The sequence below is a fragment of the Girardinichthys multiradiatus genome, chromosome 5 (assembly GCF_021462225.1).
Source record: "Girardinichthys multiradiatus isolate DD_20200921_A chromosome 5, DD_fGirMul_XY1, whole genome shotgun sequence".
Classification (NCBI taxonomy): Eukaryota; Metazoa; Chordata; class Actinopteri; order Cyprinodontiformes; family Goodeidae; genus Girardinichthys; species Girardinichthys multiradiatus.
Genome location: NC_061798.1, coordinates 35,184,361 through 35,206,260, shown reverse-complemented (window position 1 = coordinate 35,206,260; position 21,900 = coordinate 35,184,361). Strand labels below are relative to the sequence as shown.

The 21,900-nt window shown below is 38.1% G+C and overlaps 1 protein-coding gene across 3 annotated transcripts in view; it reads left to right on the top strand.

The window, feature by feature from the left end:
- LOC124867838 (protein kinase C alpha type) overlaps positions 1-21,900 on the top strand; it is a 196,970-nt gene that overhangs the window by 150,278 nt on the left and 24,792 nt on the right. For all 3 annotated transcript variants that reach the window (XM_047364478.1, XM_047364480.1, XM_047364479.1), the window contains 4 exons: positions 381-472; positions 584-646; positions 1,241-1,379; positions 18,110-18,190. In XM_047364478.1, the coding sequence (XP_047220434.1) occupies positions 381-472; positions 584-646; positions 1,241-1,379; positions 18,110-18,190 (375 nt within the window). The remainder of the gene's footprint in view (positions 1-380; positions 473-583; positions 647-1,240; positions 1,380-18,109; positions 18,191-21,900) is intronic.

The window sequence follows — 21,900 nt, the reverse complement described above, 5'->3', positions numbered from 1 at the left end:
AGCCTGGAGTGCATAGTCAGCTCTGTTGTCAGCATGTCTCTGTTGCTGTGTAGAACAGCTCATTTGTTTTGTTTTTTAGAGACCTTCAAAAGAGTGGCATACTGGGGTCAGGCAGAACTTGTCACAAGCAGTAAGACACCAGCGGTTTAAAATAAAGAGAATATTTCCTGACAGAAGGCTATGTTGGGTGTTTTCTTTTTTCACAAAGCAGTTTGTTATTTATTAGTTTGGTATTTAGGTCATAAAAGTTAAGGGTTTAGAAAATCTCACAGCTTTAAAATGGAACTGCATCTTTCTGTTTAGAAATTATTGTTTTAAAATGAGACTTTCTCTGTAAAATTTAGCTCACCTTTGCCTGTTCTCTCTTATTTCAAATGTAGGACCGCCTGTATTTTGTCATGGAGTATGTGAATGGTGGAGATCTCATGTACCATATCCAACAAGTGGGCAAGTTCAAGGAACCTCAAGCAGTGTAATACATTTTTCAGAAGCTGTTCATAAGATTATAGATTGTTTTAAGCATCCTGTTCTGTTGGTGAAAGCTGGGTTTCATATGATGAAAATTCTGCGTCTCTTATTTCAGATTCTATGCGGCAGAGATTGCTGTTGGTCTTTTCTTCCTGCACCATAAAGGAATCATTTACAGGTGTGTAAAATGTTTAAATTGACTGCAGTGCTAAATTTTAATGTGGAATTTAAAAAAAAGTAACAATAAACCTTCCTAGTCCTGTTTTGGTCTCTACAGTGGAAGCACTGACAAAACAAATACCCAAGGTAAATGAACTTTCCACAAAATAAATTTGAAACGCTTCTTAAAATGCAATCAAAAATATATCAAATAACCTTCAGTTTTGCATGTTAAGAGCTAAAGGCTCTGCTGCCATTAAAACAAATAGTGTTGAGAATGAGAGATCTAAAAGATCTAAATCCAACAACAATTTAGTTAAATACTATAACCAGTTCATCATGTAACTTAGAAAAATAAGCAACACAAGGAGAAAGTTGAACATGGGCACATTTCAATGTATCAGCAGTAAAAGAATAAACTCTAAAATTACTGTCAAACCATTGCATACCAGTCTAGCGCTTGAATGGCATACATATGCGGCTTTAAGTAAATAATGCTCCATGATCACCTTTCTTTTTGCCTGAGACTGTAGCATATACAGTTTAATCTTAAGCTAAAAAAGTCTGGTACTAACGTTTTTTATGATTTATTAATAATCAAATCCAATGTCAGGGATCTGAAATTGGACAACGTGATGCTGGACTCGGAGGGACACATTAAGATTGCTGATTTCGGCATGTGTAAAGAGAACATGCCAGAGAGCGTCACCACACGGACCTTCTGTGGCACTCCGGACTACATAGCTCCAGAGGTGAGTGAGGCTGCACTCGTCGATGTGTATATGATCATGTCTGTGTGTGTTAGGGTGTGTGCAAATGTGTGTGTTTTGACGTATTAGGTCATTTCTGTCACTATGTCTGAGTCTTGTCAGCCTTGTGCTGCAGATTAAGGTCACTGCCTTTGGACAGGGCGGCACATACATAAAAACATACACACAATCATTCTAAAGTGACGCAAGTGTTTCGGTCAAACAGAGGAGTGAGTCGGCTGCTTAGCCCAAAGTTGACGCAAGCATTAAAGTTGGTGTCTCTTAATTTCTGCTGGTGTTCTTGTCTGTAAGTATTTGGCCCATATTTGAATGTGGTTGCTTTCATTTAGGTTTCTGAAATGTTCATTTATTTTGAAACAAATCCATTTGCCCTAAAATCTGACTTTATTTGTGACTTTGGTTTTCCTCATGTAAACGCATTAGTAGCAACTTGATGTCTTCCTTTTGAAAAGGTTTCTTTTTAAGAAAGAAACCTTTTCAAGACTTTAGTCATAGTTATATTGGCTTCAGATCTGGTACAACCACAATTACTGACACGCTTGACAGTGTTTAAGTGATTTATTGAGAAACACAAGGTAGAGAACTTCAGGGTTCTGCACCAGTATCTGGATGAACTGATCTTTTCTTTTTATTTCTCATCCCACAAGGCTTGTACATATCCATATTAATGGCAGCATTTAAAGCTACACAAATGTACCAATAATAGATACATATCTTATCTATGCAAAGATACAGAACAGAAAAGCATGTGCATTCATTCAAAACTTACAATCAAGGGAAAACTGTTTTTATAACTTAAGGGCATCTTTATACAGTAACAGCACAATTTCCAAACAAATACTGTACAATTGCAGATTCTAGGATGTTGGTTCATTTTGTTATCCATTTTTCCATGGAGTACAGTGGTGTGAAAAAATATTTCACCCCTTACAGATTTCTTCTGTTTTTGCTTTTTTGTAACACTTGAATGTTTCAGATCATCAAAAAGGTTTTTATATTTTACTTCCTTTATTAAGGGAAAACAGCAGTCACCCATGTATAATGATCGAGCATCAAGTTGTCAGTTTTATTAACTGCATTGAAATGTGAAACACACTGCGTGGCATCCATTCTTTAGCCTAGCAAAATAACCTAGCAGAACCTAGCCTCTGAGTCCCTTGCCTTCAAAGCCGCTCCAGCTATAAAGCATGAGACTACTGCTGTAAATCACTGTAAACAAAGAACCAGGTTTCCATTTATAACTGTCTTCTTTGGTAAATAATTTATTAATTGTTTAATGAGTTTTTTTGGTTTAATTTTATTCACACCCAGGCCTGATTACTGCCAGACCCATGGAATCCAAAATTCCCCTGAATACAGTCTGAAGTAGACTAAATTATCTAAAAAAGTAACACTTCATGGCCCAATCTAAAGACATCCAAAAACAAATTTAAAGCAAAGTCATTGATATCTATCAGTGTGGAAATGGTTAAAAGTCATTGTTCAGGCACTGAAGACCTCACTTGCCTCAGTTAAGATCAGTGTTCGTGATTTACAAAAAAAGCAAGAGACTGAGCTACCATGGGGGTGGTAGTGTAATAGTCTGAGGCTGCTTTTCTTCTTCATGACCTGAATGAGTTGCCCTTATCAATGAAACCATAAATTCTGATCTCTAACCTGTTTGTGATCCTAAGCTCTCTTGGGTTATGCCGCAGGACAATGTTTTAAATTACACCGGCAAATCTCCCCTCAATGGCTCAAAAAATATGTTGGACTGGCATAGTTAAAGTCTGTATTTAAGTCTTATTCAGATGCTGTAGCATGACCTTAAACAGTGTTCAAAATGCCTCCAAAGTGGCTGAATGGTGCTGAAAGGAAGAGTTAGTTATTGTAAACCCTCGATGGCAGTTGTTGCCACCAAGGATGGAACAACCTACTGTAAAGTGTAGGGGGCAATTAATTTTTCACATAGGGTTAGGTAGTTTTGGCTAGCTTTTTTCGCCTAAGAAATGAAATCATCGTTCAAAAGACGTTTTTCTTTATATTTACTTTGGTTTTCTGTGCCTGATGTTAAAATTTGTTTGCTGAAATGAAATATGTAAAAGCAAAAACAACGAGAAATCTGTAAGAGGGCAAATACATTTTAAAGTGACAAATAGATTTTATTCTAAAAAGGTAAATCTGTAGATTTTACAAAAAATATTCAGCAAGTAGCAGTGTTGGTATATGTGAAGCCAAGAAACTAATTAAGCCGCATGACATGAATGATTCTTGTTATAAGCAGCTTTTTGTCAGCTTTTTCAGATTGGCATTGTTGTGTTTTATTAGCTGCAACAGCAAAGTTTCTTTGTTCCCTAAGTGTGCTCCAGGATTTATTAATTTTTGCATAGTTGAGATAAGGAACATTTTTCCCCCCTCTTCTTCTCACACATGCTTGTTCACATGACCCCCGCTGCGTAGGTAAGGAAGTACATTTCTGTGTAGCAGTGTAGAGCTCTGTGGATTTCTCTGGATGTCAGTTTACGAGTGACAGAAACAAATGGCGTTCCCGCTGCCCACCGCCACACACAGACACACACACACATGTTCAGGCAAAGGATTTTCACTGCGGGTACACTGACCTATATAGCCAGTCATGTGAACTTACACTTCAGTGACTCTGATACACAGAATAAGAGACGTGAAAGGAACTGAGAGGAGGGAGCAAACTGAAGAAGAAAACAAGGTGTTGAGAAAAAGAGCTGAAGCTGACAGACGTAATCAGACAATGGGAGGAAGAATCAAAGGCAACAAGGTTTGAAATGAGCAATAGTGGCCTTCTGGTGGCTCTGTATGGCCTTTTACTGAGGAGTTTGAGGATCTGTCTAACATGAATCATTTTCCTCCGCTCTAGTTTCTCACTGTGGTGTGGCATCAGGAGGCATGAGTATCCAGTTTATTGCTTACTAATATGTGGGCTGAAACAACAATTTTGCTGCCAGAATGAGATGGCACAAATCTAGTCATAGGAATCCACCTATGAATCTGTGGATACATAATGTCCTTATATATAAGCAATACTTATTAAAAGCTAAACATATTAGGAATCCAAGTGATGTGGTTTCTAGAAAAGGTGTTTGTTGTTGATTTGTTGCTCCACAGCAGTATGCAATGACACTAACTTTAAAAGTCATCCTTTCATGCTCAAATAATGTAATAATAATTACAGTATTAAGTTGGTCACTAGTAAACACAATACCTAAAGCATCAGTAGCGTTTGGTTTATGAAAACGTTTTTTCACTTTTACATTTGTTGATGTTAACACAATGTACACTTTTTGCCACTTCATTAGACACATCTACCTTATTGATTATTAACTCAACAACAGATAAGCCAATCATTTGGCAACAGGCATCTAAATGTGATGAAGACAACTTGCTGGCAGGCATTAGAAATGAGAAGGGGTGGGACTGAAGTGACTGTGAAGTGGTTTGGTTGTTGGTGCCAGACATGCTGGTCTAAGTATTGCTGGTCTACTGAGATGTTCATATAAAACTATCCCTAAAAAAAGGGGGAACAAATGTTGATAGAGAGAATGGGTAGGATAGAAAAAACAAATCTCCAGCAACCTTGAGATCTTATCAGGCCAATACGGACCAAAGAATTTGTAGAATATTATAGACATTTTTTGAAATCTGTCATGAATAATTACATCAGTTCTGAGGGCGATAGCGGGTCCAACAAGAGACTAGCAATGTGTATCTCATCACAGTACATCTGTGGTTCTTTTAAAAATGCTTGTCTAGGTCTCTTTGTGTTGCTAGCTCTTTTTCTCATTTAAAAAAATGTCTTCACCGTTGTGTTATTCTTGTCGTTTATTATTTTTTATTTAAATTATCAGGGCCAACAACCTTATTTGCACACAATAATTTTCATCCATTCATTTTTTTATATCCATGTCATTCTTGCAGGGTCATGCGGGTTGTGCTTTTCTCCGTCGGTAACTGGACAGGTTGTTGTCCCATAACAGAACTATGCACACACTGACGCTTTTGGGCATAATAGAGTAAACTATTTACCTAACTTGCCTGTTGTTTTGGCTGTGCAATGAAGCTGTAGAACCTGGAGAAAACCCACACATGCACAGGGAGAATGTGCAAACTCATTGCAGAAAGGTCCCTGACTGGAATTAACACCCAAGACCATCTTGCTGCAAGGCCATAGTTCTAATAGTCGTGCCACCAAGCAAATGTCTTTTTCCTGTGAAAAAGAAATTGCTAGGGTTTATGAAAATCCTATCATAAATGGAATCTTTACGCTTTTAGAGGAAGAAATTAAATGTAAACTCGGCTTACAGTGAATTGGAAAACACCTCACAAAAAGCATATTCTCTACCCTTAAAAGTTGTACTAATCTTTTCATACCCCAAAGACCGCTCATTAATATTATCAGTTCTGAGAAATGCACACCTATGTTCTTATAATACACAGAGTTCTCAAAGGAGTCCAACAGCAAAACTGAGTCAAACATTCATGTAGTTCCCTTCTCCCAGAGCTGGTGTTGCTGTGTTTCCAACACAAATGTTTTTATTTTTTTATTTTTGTTGGCTTCGGAAGAAAGCACTTCTGCCAACCTGTACTATAAGCAAGGAATAAAGAAGCATAGGTTGTTACTTGCGTGCATGCTTGTGTGTTTGTAGTGAGGAGAGTGGCCTTGAATTAGCTAGCAGTGTGATCCAGAACTGTCATGTAGCATTAAGCCTAATGGATGAGCGATGTCTGCTGCGATCCCTGAGCACACGCACGCACGCCTGCACACACACACACACACACACACACACAAACACACACACACACACACACACACACACACACACACAGACCTCTCTCCAGCAACACAGTAAAACGCATAATATCAAAACCACAAGCATACACAAGCAAAAATCAAAATCAAAACTTAAAAACAAGAAATGTTAGCACCAATCAGAAATATTAAAATCTTTATGCTTCGGCCCGGTCTATCTGTTTACAAGTTCGCACACACTCGCACACGCCCACAGACACACTCACACATTAACTGAATCAGCTCTTCTGACCAGGAGCTTTCCTACAATAGCACAAATAGAACAGATTGCGAGGATAGAATGAGGAGTACAAGTCATGCATGACCATTTCCATCATATCTCCTTGGCAGGAGGAAATGTATCAGCCTCTACTAGACATTAGGAAGGAAACCTAGTTATCTTACTATCTTTGTTTATACGAACCGTAGTGGACAAATTAACATGCTGATTCAGAGGACAAAAGCCACATTGGCCTGAAACTGTTTATGTCCACTGGTGGTGTTGTGGCAAGGGCAACAAGTCACAGTGGAGTCATGTTAGCACAAAGCTTTGCAGGATGGCCTCAAACTGATCTGGTGTCTTGTGCTAAACCCTGATTGTCCTCTGTTTTTTTCGTTTTCATCCCATAATTTTTCTCTAAAACAACTCTTGAATATGTTTTGTTTTTTTTAAACAAATTACTCCCTCCCTTAAAGTTAGAAAAATAAATCGCTTTGACATTTTGACTAGCACAATAGTTGGGAAATAACAAAAATAATACTCCAAAAGGAAAGTAGGCAAATGCACTCATTGTTTGTTCTATTTAATTGTATAGCTAGACTCAGTGCAGTGTGCTTCTCATACCAGTCTCTTCTATGTTCTTCATGTTCCATAGATGACTGAGATGTGAGTGAGCAGCGCTGGTTAGGTTTTGGAAAACCTAATTTGAATTGTTAAAATGCATCTGTTTCAACAAGGGATGTCAAGAACAAAATTAGTTTGTTCCTTAATCCACATGATCTGAGTCATTTTAAGATTAAGCATTTCCTGAAACAGTGTCAAAGTTCGATACTATATATTAAAATTGATAAAAATCAATGTCAATATATATTTGAAACCAGATACTAGCATACTGTAGTCTTGAACTAAAAGTTCTGGCAAAGCTGTCAGCGGGCCTGATCCCCACCCCCGCTCTCACCTTTAAACTGTCCTATCAGACATCTCTGCTCGGAGACGGGCAGCCCCTGCAGTCCCTGCAGCAACCAACACAGTCTACCATTCACTGGTAATGTCATTGTAAACAGGAAAACACATATATTGTTAGAAAGTAATAATCTGTGATTATTAAAATTAAGGCTGAGCAAAACACAGCTTGTAGGCTGCACGCAGTTGGTAGCACTGTTGCCTTGCAGCAAGATAGGCACCAGCCACCCTGTGACCAACTATGCAATAAGCGGTATAGAAGATGAATGAATGAATGAATGAAAACACAGCTTGCTAGCTAACACTAGGACTGTGTCTGACAAATTCGAATAGTACATCAACATAAGGGATTGGCAGTTGTGTTGATTCAGAGACTTTGATACTGTTGGTTGGATATTTGGGATGAAATTTGCACATCCTTCATTACATTAACCACATATCAAAACCATAGTCTGTCTTCTGAAACACATTTCTCTTCAGTTTTCCATGCATGTACAAGTAGATTTAATTTAAAAACTTCCACCTTGACTTTTGGTGTTCAATGTTGTGGAGATGTTACTCTATATTTCTCCTGCTCTTGTCTATGGAGTGAAATATTTTATGTGCCAACATACTGCATTGCAAATCTCACCCTTTCTGCCAGCCATATGTCATTGTTTTCTTTTTTTGTGGCACGGTAGATTGATAATATTCTGTAATGTTCATTTTCATAAATAATTGTATTTATCAGTCAGTCATTTTCTATACCGCTTCTTCCATAGTGGGTCGCGGGGAAGCTGGTGCCTATCTCCAGCAGTCTATGGACTTACAAGCTAAAGGGGAAATGTGCCTGAACAAAAGGTGTTTCATTTCCGTTCTTGACCCTGGAACCCCTGCTGGTTCAACACAAGAACATTTGTTGCAGAAGAGTCGAGATGTCAGGTAGGCTGTAGCATTGCTCAGTTGGTACTAAGGGGCCAAAAGTGTGCCAAGAAAATATCCCCCACACTATTACACCACCAACACCAGCCTGAACCGTTGATACAAGGCAGGATGGATCCATGCTTTCATGTTGTTGACGCCAAATTCTGACCCTAACATCTGAATGTCGCAGCAGAAATCAAGACTCAGGCAACATTTTTCCAATCTTCTATTGTCCAATTTTGGTGAGCCTGTGCCAATTGTAGCTTGAGTTTCCTATTCTTAGCTGACAGGAGTGGCACCCGGTGTGGTCTTCTGCTGCTGTAGCCCATCCGCCTCAAGGTTCGACGTGTTGTGCGTTCAGAGATGCTCTTCTGCATGCCTTGGTTGTAATGAGTGGTTATTTGAGTTACTGTTGCCTTTCTATCAGCTCGAACCAGTCTGGGTATTCTCCTCTGACCTCTGGCATCAACAAGGCATTTTCGCCCACAGAGCTACCGCTCACTGGATATTTTCTCTTTTTCGGACCATTCTCTGTAAACCCTGGAGATGGTAGTGCGTGAAAATCCCAGTAGATCAGCAGTTTCTGAAATACTCAGACCAGCCTGTCTAGCACCAACAACCATGCCACGTTCAAAGTCAATTAAATCACCTTTCTTTCCCATTCTGATGCTCGGTTTGAACCGCAGCAGATTGTCTTGACCATGTCTACATGCCTAAATGCATTGAGTTGCTGCCATGTGATTGGCTGATTAGAAATTTGCGTTAACGAGCAGTTGGACAGGTGTACCTAATAAAGTGGCCGGTGAGTGTATATCCGCCCTCCATTGGCCTGATGTGTCTAAATGCTTTTTATGCCTATATTCTATGTTGCACACTATTTTGTTAGAGAGGCTCTAAGGTCAAATTCCAGTGACACAGTTCAACAAATGTGCCATGTTGCAGTGCAGGACCTCAGTGACATGTTGTCTAGCATTAACCTTCTTCACTGTTATATTAAAACATTCCTCTTAGCAGATCAGCAATGTTTAGAGCAGCTTGTCTCTCAATATTAAACACGTCATGAGCAAACAGGGCTAATTTCTTTTAACATCTTTTGTTTCACTGGATCTATTTTTGTTCCGAGGTCCAGAGCGAAGAAGATCTTTTTGTTCTCTCAGTTCTTGTCCTGTTTTTTAGTTTTGCAGAGCTAAGGATTCACCCCCTTCTGTACATGCTGAAACATGTCAACAGAGAGAGAGCACATCTTATGTGAAAACAAGTCTTCAGAGAATGTAGCTGAATTAGTTGTCAGCTGTCATGTCAGACAGAAGGTCAGCAGGTTTCCTGGGGGAAGACGAATTTGAAGAAGCAAGCTTAGGGATTGTACTCAGAGGTTTCTGCTCACTATGAAGTCTTTGACCCTCATGGCTAACTAAAGGCAGAAAAGCAAGAGTAAGGGAAATGATCTTTTCCTATAATGTTTTTGCTAAAGCAAGGCAAGCTAAAGCCAGGCAAGGATTTGGGTTTTTTTCGTTTTACCTTCGCAAGATACCATGTAGAATTTAAAGTGACACTAATTTTTTTTAGGTGTAAAGAAACCCGAAGGAGATAGTTTGAAGAATATATTCATAGGTGGTGTAATGTATGATATAATAGCACGCCACGAGATTCTATTTATCGTAGATCACATTCATTCAATTCCATTTTCTTTTATTTTACTAATAATAGTTTTAAGATTTTGAAAATATATTCACTCCGATGGATGTTCTTTACAGATTTACTGAATTATAGTTCAAACCTAAGTAAATGATGACATTTGTAGTTTAAATATTTTATGTCTTAAAAGATAATTGAAAATGAAAATGTATGTACTCAGTGGAAATACTTCAGAGTAGTTACACCATTTATACAGTTGTGCTCATAAGTTTACATACCTTGTTGAAAGTTTAGATTGTTTGCCCATTTTTCAGTGAATATGAATGATAACACAAGAAACTATTTTTTTCATTAATGGTTAGTGGTTGTGCGAAGCCACTTACTGTCAATAAACTGTGTTTGTTCATTTTAAATGACAAGTTGACTTGGCCTTGTGTTTTGGATTGTTGTCTTGTTGGAAAGCCCAAGTACATCCTATGCCCAGCTTCTGGGCTGATGAGTGCAAATTGTCCTCCAGTATTTTCTGATAACATGCTGCATTTATCTTGCCATCAATTTTGACCAGATGTCTTGTGCCTTTGTAGCTCACACATCCCCAAAACATCAGTGAACCACAGTGGGAATGGTGTACCTTTCATTATAGGCCTTGTTGACTCCCCTCCAAATGTAACTTTGATGGTTGTGGCCAAAAAGTAAAATTTTCATCTCATCACTACAAATGATTTTGTTCCAGAAATGTTAAGGCATGTCTCTGTGCAGTCTGGCGTATTGTAAGCATACTTAAGTATTCCAAATATTGTCATGATGTGGGCCAGTTGGACATAATGAAAGAGTAGAATTAGAGATGGCATATACTGTATTGTGAATTATGTACCATGATAGAATATTCACGATAAACTGTGATTGACTATGTTCGGAAAACTGATCATATGCTTTGGGTTCTTACCTTTAATGTCTGAACCATTTTCCACCTCTATTTAATGTAATTAATGTGTTTAGGTCATATAATTGACATTGAGGACAATTAGATTTTTAGAATAATGTTTGTTTGAGGCTCTGGAAATGAATACCACCAAAAACGTCATTTAATGTAGCTTTTTTAAATCCGAATCACACTGTCAGTCTTTCAGTCAAAACACTTTGAGCTCCCACTGCTATACAGAAAAATGCATAAATGCAAATCTCTATTTCCAAACGTTCCAAAGTAATTTTGCTTGGTGCTTGACTCAGGCCTGAGGAAAATGAGTGAATAAATAGTGCATGACTCCAGCCAATCTGTCAGATATAAATCATAAGGAGAGATGAGATCAGTGGGAATCTACTTTACTGGTTATTAATTATTTAGCCTTTTGTATTCCCCTTCCTGTGCATCTAAAGCTTTGGAACTCAGTCCCTCTGCCCTTCACAGTACTGGCATTCAGTCTTTTTTCCATTCTGGATTTAAAATTAAGCAAAAGCCAGAAAGCAAGTAAGATAAATATGCTCAATACACAGCCTTTGGGGCAACTGCATTTCATGGACTCAGAGAAATAATATAAATAAAACCTAATGATTTAAAGTCTATAAAAAATGTATGTGTCTGACAGCACATAAGGACCAATATGTGATTTAATTAATTAATGCATTTTGGCAAATAAAACCATACAAATTCCAACTAATGTGGAAATTGCTTCGATTTCAGTCAACTTCAATTAGGTTGTTAAAATGTTTGTACATAAATAAAAAATGCTGTAGAAGGATCCAGCCACATCCTCATAAGGGCTGTGAAGAGGTCTGTAGCCATATACCAGCAATAAATGGGTAAGCCACCATAACATATGAAGTGCATCAACCCCATCTGTGGCTGCCAGCATCAAGTGTCAGCTTCTTTATCCAAAGATGACTGTCCTGTGCAATACATTCCATAAATCAAATTATGCAGTTTGAGAATGAACAAAGACATGACATTAAAGATTAGCTTGTCTTTGTGGACTTTGAAGTTGTGAAAGAATTTTAAACTGAGGCTTGTGGAATTTGGTAAACATTGAAGAGCTTGCAAGATGGTTTGTATGTTTTTAGATAAAGTTGACAATTTACTGTGTCTTGCAAGAGTTTATATGCCCCTTGAACCTATTCACATTTTGTCATGGTCCCACTACAAAATTTGACCTACGTGTAAACAAAACAAAAAAACTGAAAAATGTGGCATTTAGATGTATTCGGCCCCTCCACTCTGATTCTCATTAATTAAATCCATTGCAACCGATTGCCTTTAGAAGTCACATAAATGGTAAATTGAGTCCACCTGTGTATAATTTAATCCAAGTATAAGTATAAATACAACCGTACTGTCAAGGGTTAGGTTCCCTATGGCTCAGTAGGTAGAATCTGTCAACTCAACAAGTATTAGCTTTGCACTCCATGAATCTGGCCTTTATAGAAGAGTGGCAAGAATAAAGCCATTGTTGAAAGAAAGCCAGAATAATTTGCTGCAAATCATGTAGAAGACAGAAAAATGCTGAAGAAAGTGCTCTGAACAGATGAAAGCAAAACACAACTATTATGTCATGCCTAACACTGAGTATGGAAGAAAACTGGCATTGCACACCACACCCATTTTGAAACATGCTGGTGGCACATCACACTCAAAGAATGTTCTTCATTAGCAAGGAGAGGGAAGATGGTAAGAACTGAAAAGGAAGATGGATGGAGGAAAATATAGGGCAATCCTGGAAGAAAAGCTGTCAGTGACAGTAAAACACCTGACTGGGACAGGGGTATAACTGCCAATGGGGCAACAACCCTAAACATACAGCCAGAACTACAATAGAAATGGTTTAGATCAAAGCTTATTCATTTATTAAAATGATTTTGTCAAAGTCCAGCCCTAAATCCTACTGAAAAGCTATGGCAATTAAAAATGTATGTTCACAAACACACTTTGCACAGTCTTATGGTGCCTGAGCTAGTTAGCAAGGGGGAATCAACACTGCTATTCATATTTTTATTTGAAAAAGATTTTCAAAACCATGTATGAGTTTCCACTTCACAATTATGCACTACTTTGTGTTCGTTTATAACATTAAATCCAAATAACGTACACAGAAGTTACTTGTAACAAATTTAATGAACATAAATGCATTTTGCTAAATGCTGTAAATACCAGGAAACGGTGGGGGCATCAAGAGAAGTAAAGGTTTACCTAAATAGCATGGGATGCAATCACAGATTTCTTGTTATATTTAGGGAAACTAAAGTGACAGAAGAAGTTGAACAGTTTATGATGAAAAATCTTTTCTCTCTGATACTTCATCTAGTATATAAAATCCATGTTGGTACATGCACATAAAAGCTTGTGCAAATGTGTCCTGCCTGAGCATTTGGATATAGTGCATGCTCAGCTGTCTCCTATCAGCCCTCAGGAGAGCATAAAGGCTGGAGGAGTGTTTGCCCACCTGTGTTTATTTGTGTACACATATTTTTTTGAAAGGCAGTGGTCAGGTGTGACACAGTGAAGGTTGTGATACACAGAGTAGATCTGCTTCCACACAGCTCGGTGAATTGCTGTGTACAAATGCTTTATAGTCACATGTAAGCTTACACATGGATACATGGTATATGAGGTTTTTTTGTGTTCTCTTCTATTCGATCTATTGTGGATAAATGTTTATGTGTTTTAATAGCTATAGGAGTTACTCAGGGCTGCTTTGTGTGCAGCAGGGGTCATCAGTCCTTACTCAGATGAGGGCCTAAAGAGATGTATGGAGCTACCGATGTAGCAAACATGGAAATATTTAGTAACTGCTTGTCAGAAAATTGCAATGGATTTTTTTGTTTGTGCAGCAGCATCTCATACTGTACAGTACCTTGCAAAAGTATTTATACCCCTTTAACTTTTTCACATTTATGTCAGATTACATCTGCACACTTTTGTGTTGGCCTAACACATAAAAGGAAGATACATTAAAGTTCATACATAAACAGTTCATATTTGTGAAATGGAAGAAAACTGATGCACAACTGTTTCACTATTCAGAATTAGAAGTTTGTTTATCTCCCTGAGTCAATATAGTCTAGAATGACATTTTGTTGCCATTAGCACTTCAAGTCATTGGGGATATTTATCTACCAGCTTTGTATATACACATTTATCTCCATCCTTCCTTGCAGAATAGTTAAAGCCCAGTCAGCTGGAATGGAGAGTGTCTTTAAAGAGCAATTTTCAAGTATTGTCAAGGATAATTGGATTGAGTTGTGGACTTTGACTGGGCCATTACATTATGATTACATTATGGCTCTCACATTAAATGAAGCATTGCTGTCTTAATGCAAGGTGAACCAGTCTCAAGACTTTTGCAATGTTCAACATGTTTTCTCCATCCATTGCCCTGTATGTACTGCTCCTGTCAACTCTGGTCAGCTGCCCCTGCAGAGGAAAGGCATCCCCACAGAATTACGCTGACACAGCATATATGACAGTGAGCATGGAGTTTTCATTTAATCTCCACTGTTAGCTTTCCAGGGCATATACTGTTTTACAAGATAAAAAGTTTAATTTTGGTCGTATCTGACTAGAGCTTCTTAATCTACATCTTTACCATCTACCCTACATTTGCTTGTGGCAAACGGCAAATGAGATTTATGACTTTCTCACAGCAATGGAGTTTTAAAGCTGCTCTTGAATGCCAGAATACTGAGATGCATGACTCATAGTTGTTGTGTCACCAAATTCCTCAACCTGAGTTGTGGGTCTCTGCAGCTCCTCCAAAGTTACATGGGCTTTTTGGTAGCGTTTTTAATAAATCCTCTCCTTGCCTGGACTGTCAGTTTACTTTAGTTTAACAGTTTGAAAAATGCTCTGTGAAATGTTTAAAGCTTGGCATATTAGTTAATGAAATAAAGCTGATTTAAAAGTTTTCACAGCCTAATTGCTTATCCCTGAAACACAGCTAAAGAACCCCTGAAGTCCACTTTCTTCCACTTCATAAATTTCTGCTACTTTCTGTTGATCTAGTACATAAATTCCTGATAGATTTCATTGAAGTTTGTGGCTGTGATGTGGTGAAATGGAGGTAAGTAAAAAGGGAATGAATATTTTTGGAAAGCACTGCATTTGATTCCTTTATTCATGCGCCACATGGACACAAAATTGCATTCACTGATGAAACTGTATCTTGTGCATGAAGCTCTTTTTTTAAATTGGATGTGTAAACAGTTGGGGCGTGCAAATACATTATGTGTGTCCATATTGTGGGGTGAATAAAATTTCCCAGATTAGCAATAACTTTAGAAAGTGTCAGTGTGAGCCTCGGGAGCTCTGTCTGTCCATACAAAAAACGTCACTAGGGAGAGAGGTTTTCTGGGATCTATAAGCGGTTTACACACTCACCAGTGTTGTTTATGCCTTCTGCACATGCAAGATTTGACTAGATCATTTAAAAAACAAAAACTCAAGCAATAAACTTAAAAAAATAATTACTGTATTTCCCACACCTCTGCTAGTTATTTTAAGTGTCATGTGATGCACCATGTGCCACCCTCTAACATGCTAACACATATCAGTAAGACCATCCACTGTTTGTTTTTGAAATATAATAAGTGTCTTCTTTAGCTTAAACTGCTGTTTATACTTTCTTCTAAACTTATACAGTGTGAGGTGACTCTTTCCAGGTATTTGTTATAAGATGTATTCTCACACATTAACTGTTTCCTTTCTGTCTCAAATGTCTAGTTCTCTAATTTTAGCTAAAATAAATTAAAGAGATAAAGGTTATAATAGTGATATAAAGTACAGGTGGTGATGGATCATCTCTTTTATGGCTAGTCACTTTACTACAGTCACATCCTTCCTCTGTGTGTCACCTGTTGTAAGTGTGCTTACTAATAGACAGTGAGCCTGTCCTTTTTAATCATCTAAATTGGATTTTAAGCGTGCTGTAATGCTTGCAAGCATATAAAATATTTCAACTTCTAATTGTGTTGAAATTTATAATGTTCTTCCACCAATAAGCATCTCGTTCCCCTACATTTCACACATAACCTATTTTGTCTTTATGCTTTGACATTTAATGTGTTTAAATGTTTCCCATTTTTAGTTAGTTAGCATTGCCAAAATTATTTGTTTTCTCTACATACCAGAATGATGAGAGGAATGTAATTTTTTTAGATTTGTTTATTCATTTTACAAACTCTGAACCTTAAACAAACCAAGATTACTATGCCATTAAACACTTTATAGAAATCACAGATGTTGAGGTCATGGCTTTTGTAAGCACACCAACCTGTAAAATGTATTCTAAGGCAAAACCTGCTTCCTTGTGTGACATCATGGAAAAATTAAAAGAAATGAGGCCAGATGTTAGGAAGATTGCTGTGAATCTCCATAGCTCTGGTTCATCCTTGGGTACAATTCCTTGATGCCTGAAGATGCATTGTTCCTCTATTCCAACGATAATAAGCAAGTATAAACACCGTGGATATGTCCAGCTATTATGCTCAGAAAAGAGAAAAAGCTTATCTACAAGTTGAATGAGTTTTAGAGCGAAATGTGCATATTAGCCCCAGAACCGAAGCAAAACGTTTTGCGAAGATACTGGCTGAATCTCATCAGAGAGTGACATTATTCACAGTGAAACAAGCCCTGTACCAGCATGGGCTGAAAGGCCAATAAGAGAGGAAGAAGCCATTACTCCAAAGCAACATACTGTAACAAGCCAGATTACAGCTCAATTCCACTCAAGGATTTATACCTAATTTCTGGTGGCATGTCTTGTGGTTTTATGAAACTAACATTGAAGCTTTTTGCTATGTTAAAAATTTTGTTTTGCTTTGTTGCAAACAAGACTGGTATGCTTCACAAAATAGTTAGCATCGTGAAGAAAGAAAGAATATTATGTGGAAAAAGTGTAGCAACAGAAGTTCAGACTTGGGCACAAATGGGTCTTCCAAATGAACAAAGACTCTAAGCATTTGTCCTATGCCAAGTGATTTGGAGTGCCCATCTCAAAGCACTGATCTCAATCCCATAGAAATGTCTAAAAAGGTGTATGAGTGAGGACTCCCTACAAACCTGACTCAACAATACCTGTTCTGTCAAGAGGAATGGACCAAATTTCAACACGCTATTGTCAGAAGCTTGTGGAATAACACACAAAACATTTGACCGATCTCAAACCGTTTAAAAGGCATTGCAACCAAATACACAGGAGATTAATATGAACCTTTGAATCCTAAGGAAGTTAAAAAATTTTGGTAATCCTAACTGACCTAAAACAGGAAACTGTTAGTCAGATTTGACATCAGTGGGAAAAAAAGGTTATTAGCCTCTTTTTAGATTGTATATTTTAGAAATGTAGTTTTGACTTTGTGTGTAACATTTCTATCTTAAATTGTATTAGAACATTTGATGTTCCTCTAGCAGTTTACATTTCGGTGCTGTCAAAAAATGTTAAATCTGCCTTACTGCGTTTTATTGTTATTTCATTATTGCTACAATAATCCACAACTGCAGTGTCGTGTGTATGCAGAAATATGTTGATATGCTGAAAAGGGACTTATAGACATTGTTATAGCTTTACTGAAAATGCCCTACTGTACATTCACATGCGAAAAAGCTCAGAAAGGTAAATGTTTTTGTTTAGCAGGAGATGTATTCACAGTTCTCCTATATAAGGCACGTTTTTGTGCTTTAATGTACTTCCAGGTAGTGGTAAGGGATATGGAATGACTGGTTTAATTCACCAAAATAATAAAAAATGTCTAAGAGTTGGAGGTCTGATATGACACAAGTTTGCTGCATCCTACATCAGCACACTGGCAAATGTTTCTTTTTATCAACATTTTAAATGTGTTCTTTGTTTATTCAAATTTTTATGTTCAAGCAATAGTTTTTAATTGTAATGAAAGTTTAAATGCATATTATATTTGACACCAAATGTGTATTTTTCCAAATTAAGACTAAAGCATTTAGAATGTTCTTTCAGTCTTTCACACCAACAGACCCAGATTTTCTCAACCCTAAGAGGATTAAAATTCCACTGTGAATATTTAACTGTTTTGCTGTGATTTTGTCTGTTTGAATTAAACTGTTCATAGGAGAACTGTCACTGTTATGAAAACCTATACCCACATTCATATTTCTCATCACTAGGAGAGAAAATGTGTTGTTCTGGTTTGAGTTGTACTAAGCTGTTTTTCTTCCCTCCTCTTCAGATCATTGCCTATCAGCCATATGGACGGTCAGTAGACTGGTGGGCGTACGGAGTTCTGCTTTATGAAATGCTTGCAGGACAGGTGAGCTATTGAGCAAAAAACAAGTTTACAAAACAGGATGTAAGTGCTGTACAGGTCCTTCTCAAAATATTAGCATATTGTGATAAAGTTCATTATTTTCCATAATGTCATGATGAAAATTTAACATTCATATATTTTAGATTCATTGCACACTAACTGAAATATTTCAGGTCTTTTATTGTCTTAAGACGGATGATTGTGGCATACAGCTCATGAAAACCCAAAATTCCTATCTCACAAAATTAGCATATTTCATCCGACCAATAAAAGAAAAGTGTTTTTAATACAAAAAACATCAACTTTCAAATAATCATGTACAGTTATGCACTCAATACTTGGTCGGGAATCCTTTTGCAGAAATGACTGCTTCAATGCGGCGTGGCATGGAGGCAATCAGCCTGTGGCACTGCTGAGGTCTTATGGAGGCCCAGGATGCTTCGATAGCGGCCTTTAGCTCATCCAGAGTGTTGGGTCTTGAGTCTCTCAACGTTCTCTTCACAATATCCCACAGATTCTCTATGGGGTTCAGGTCAGGAGAGTTGGCAGGCCAATTGAGCACAGTGATACCATGGTCAGTAAACCATTTACCAGTGGTTTTGGCACTGTGAGCAGGTGCCTGGTCGTGCAGAAAAATGAAATCTTCATCTCCATAAAGCTTTTCAACAGATGGAAGCATGAAGTGCTCCAACATCTCCTGATAGCTAGCTGCATTGACCCTGCCCTTGATAAAACACAGTGGACCAACACCAGCAGCTGACACGGCAACCCAGACCATCACTGACTGTGGGTACTTGACACTGGACTTCTGGCATGTTGGCATTTCCTTCTCCCCAGTCTTCCTCCAGACTCTGGCACCTTGATTTCCGAATGACATGCAGAATTTGCTTTCATCCGAAAAAAGTACTTTGGACCACTGAGCAACAGTCCAGTGCTGCTTCTCTGTAGCCCAGGTCAGGCGCTTCTGCCGCTGTTTCTGGTTCAAAAGTGGCTTGACCTGGGGAATGCGGCACCTGTAGCCCATTTCCTGCACACGCCTGTGCACGGGGGCTCTGGATGTTTCTACTCCAGACTCAGTCCACTGCTTCCGCAGGTCCCCCAAGGTCCGGAATCGGCCCTTCTCCACAATCTTCCTCGGGGTCCGGTCACCTCTTCTCGTTGTGCAGCGTTTTCTGCCACACTTTTTCCTTCCCACAGACTTCCCACTGAGGTGCCTTGATACAGCACTCTGGGAACAGCCTATTCGTTCAGAAATTTCTTTCTGTGTCTTACCCTCTTGCTTGAGGGTGTCAATAGTGGCCTTCTGGACAGCAGTCAGGTCGGCAGTCTTACCCATGATTGGGGTTTTGAGTGATGAACCAGGCTGGGAGTTTTAAAGGTCTCAGGAATCGTTTGCAGGTGTTTAGAGTGAACTTGTTGATTCAGATGATTAGGTTCATAGCTCGTTTAGAGACCCTTTTAATGATATGCTAATTTTGTGAGATAGGAATTTTGGGTTTTCATGAGCTGTATGCCAAAATCATCCGTATTAAGACAATAAAAGACCTGAAATATTTCAGTTAGTGTGCAATGAATCTAAAATATATGAATGTTAAATTTTCATCATGACATTATGGAAAATAATGAACTTTATCACAATATGCTAATATTTTGAGAAGGACCTGTATATACTCTAGGTTGCACTGCCTACTTCACATAGGCCTGCTCTGAGCTTCTCCATTCAAGCCTGAAGCCCTTCTGCTGTAGTTGAGCAATTCACAATGATTTTGTACTGCACTGAACAGCTGCCATCTTTATCTTTTTGAGGTAGCATGGAATCAGTAGCTAAAGGAATCTGAAGCTAAAGGAAAGGCATACTTTAAAAAAAAATTTTTTTTTACAAATAAAAGTCTGAAAAGTTTGGCTTGCATATTTGTTGGCTTGCAACCACTGCATTTACAGCCAAGTCTTTGGTGTTTATTCACCTGCTTTGCACATGTAGCGACAGAGACTTCTTCCCATTCTTCTTTTCAAAATAGTGCAAACTCAGTCAGATTCCATATAAAATGTGTGTGAAAATTAATTTCCAAGTCTTACTAAATTCTCAATTGGATTTAGTTCAGGGCTTTTGCTGTCATTCCATGACATAATACATCTTGCTGAAGAAAAGCATGCTTATAGCATAATGATGCTACCTCCATGTTTCAGTTTAAGATATGTCATGTTAATTTTATCTCACCACTGCAACTTCTTTCAAGTTCGCTGTGGCTTGTAGCAAACTTTAAATCTAACTTCTTACATCGTTCTTTCAATGATAGCTTTGGTTCTCCCACTGTTACATAATGGCCAGATTTGTGAAGTGCATGGCTACAATAAACTTGCCTGAGCCGTTGATCTCTGCATCTCTTCCAGATGTACCATAGGCCTCATGGCTGGTTCTCTGAAATAATGCTGTGCTTGTCCAGCCTGTCAGTTTATATAAGTACTGGCTTGGCAGGTTTACAGTTGCGCCATACTCTTTTAATTTTCAGATGATGGATTGAACAATGCTCCGTAACATTTTCTACATGTTCAATTATGTTTTTATATTTTTTTAGCACCTAACCCTGCTTTTTACCTTTCCACTTCTTTTTCACATCTGATGTTTTTTTTTACTTCTAACAAACCCCACAGGCCTTCACACAACAGCTGTTTTTACACCCGGTTTAAATTCAAGATAGATAGACTTCCTTTACTAATTAGGTGACTTCTGGAGGCAATTGGATGCACTGGATTTTATTTATGGTTATCAAGTCAAGTCAAGTTTATTTATATAGCACTTTTCAGCAACAAGGCACTCAAAGCGCTGTACATGAGGAAAAACATTACAAAGATACAGAAAATCAAACAGAGAAAAACAAATCAAATGACACTAATAATCCTTGGGAGTTTTCTGGTAAGAGCTGGTTCTAATCCAATCTTTCTAATAGAGGTAATTAGCTCATTAAGTCCTCTGTGGTAAGGAATTCATCCTGTGCTAGTAGAAAAATGATAATATTAATGTTTGGCTGTCACTGGTATGATATAGTTATAATACAATCCTTTTAAGAAGTCTGAAATTCTCTGGTCATTGGTGTAAAAACAGCTTTAGTCCAAATTTTCAAATACTAATAATATTTGGCTTTCACTGGTAATCCTTATGAGAAATCTCAACAAAATCTGAAAATCTATGAAAAGTAATTAAATCACACATTTGGGTAGATGAGAAAAGAGACCACATTAGGTAAGAAGAGGGGAAATAAATCTTATTTCACACTTTATCTTTAGCAGGATGCAGTTTGAGATTGCAAAAAAAAAACCTCAGCACAAAGAAGCAACATATAAACGAAACAACAATGCAGGGGATCTGGTGAAGGCGTTGTGAAGGGGTGCATATGTTTATCTTGAGCATGTATGTGTGTGCATGTGAGTGTGTGCAAAGTAAGTCCGTGAAGCACTGTCACATAGGCCATTGTCCTTGATGATACGATGGAACGTTCATCAACCGGCCACAAAGTTCTGAGCAGCTCCACAGATGTCCTCAGGGAAGGTAGGGGGCAGAGGGAGCAGAGCATCATGTTTACATAACAGGAGAAGTTGAAGATAACCAGCCATCAAGGCCGTGCAGGGGAGCCAGATTCAGAAAAACAACAATTATTTGGGTTAGGCTGACTCTTAATTTTCTGTCAGCCTTGAGAGTCTCGCTGGTGCTTCTC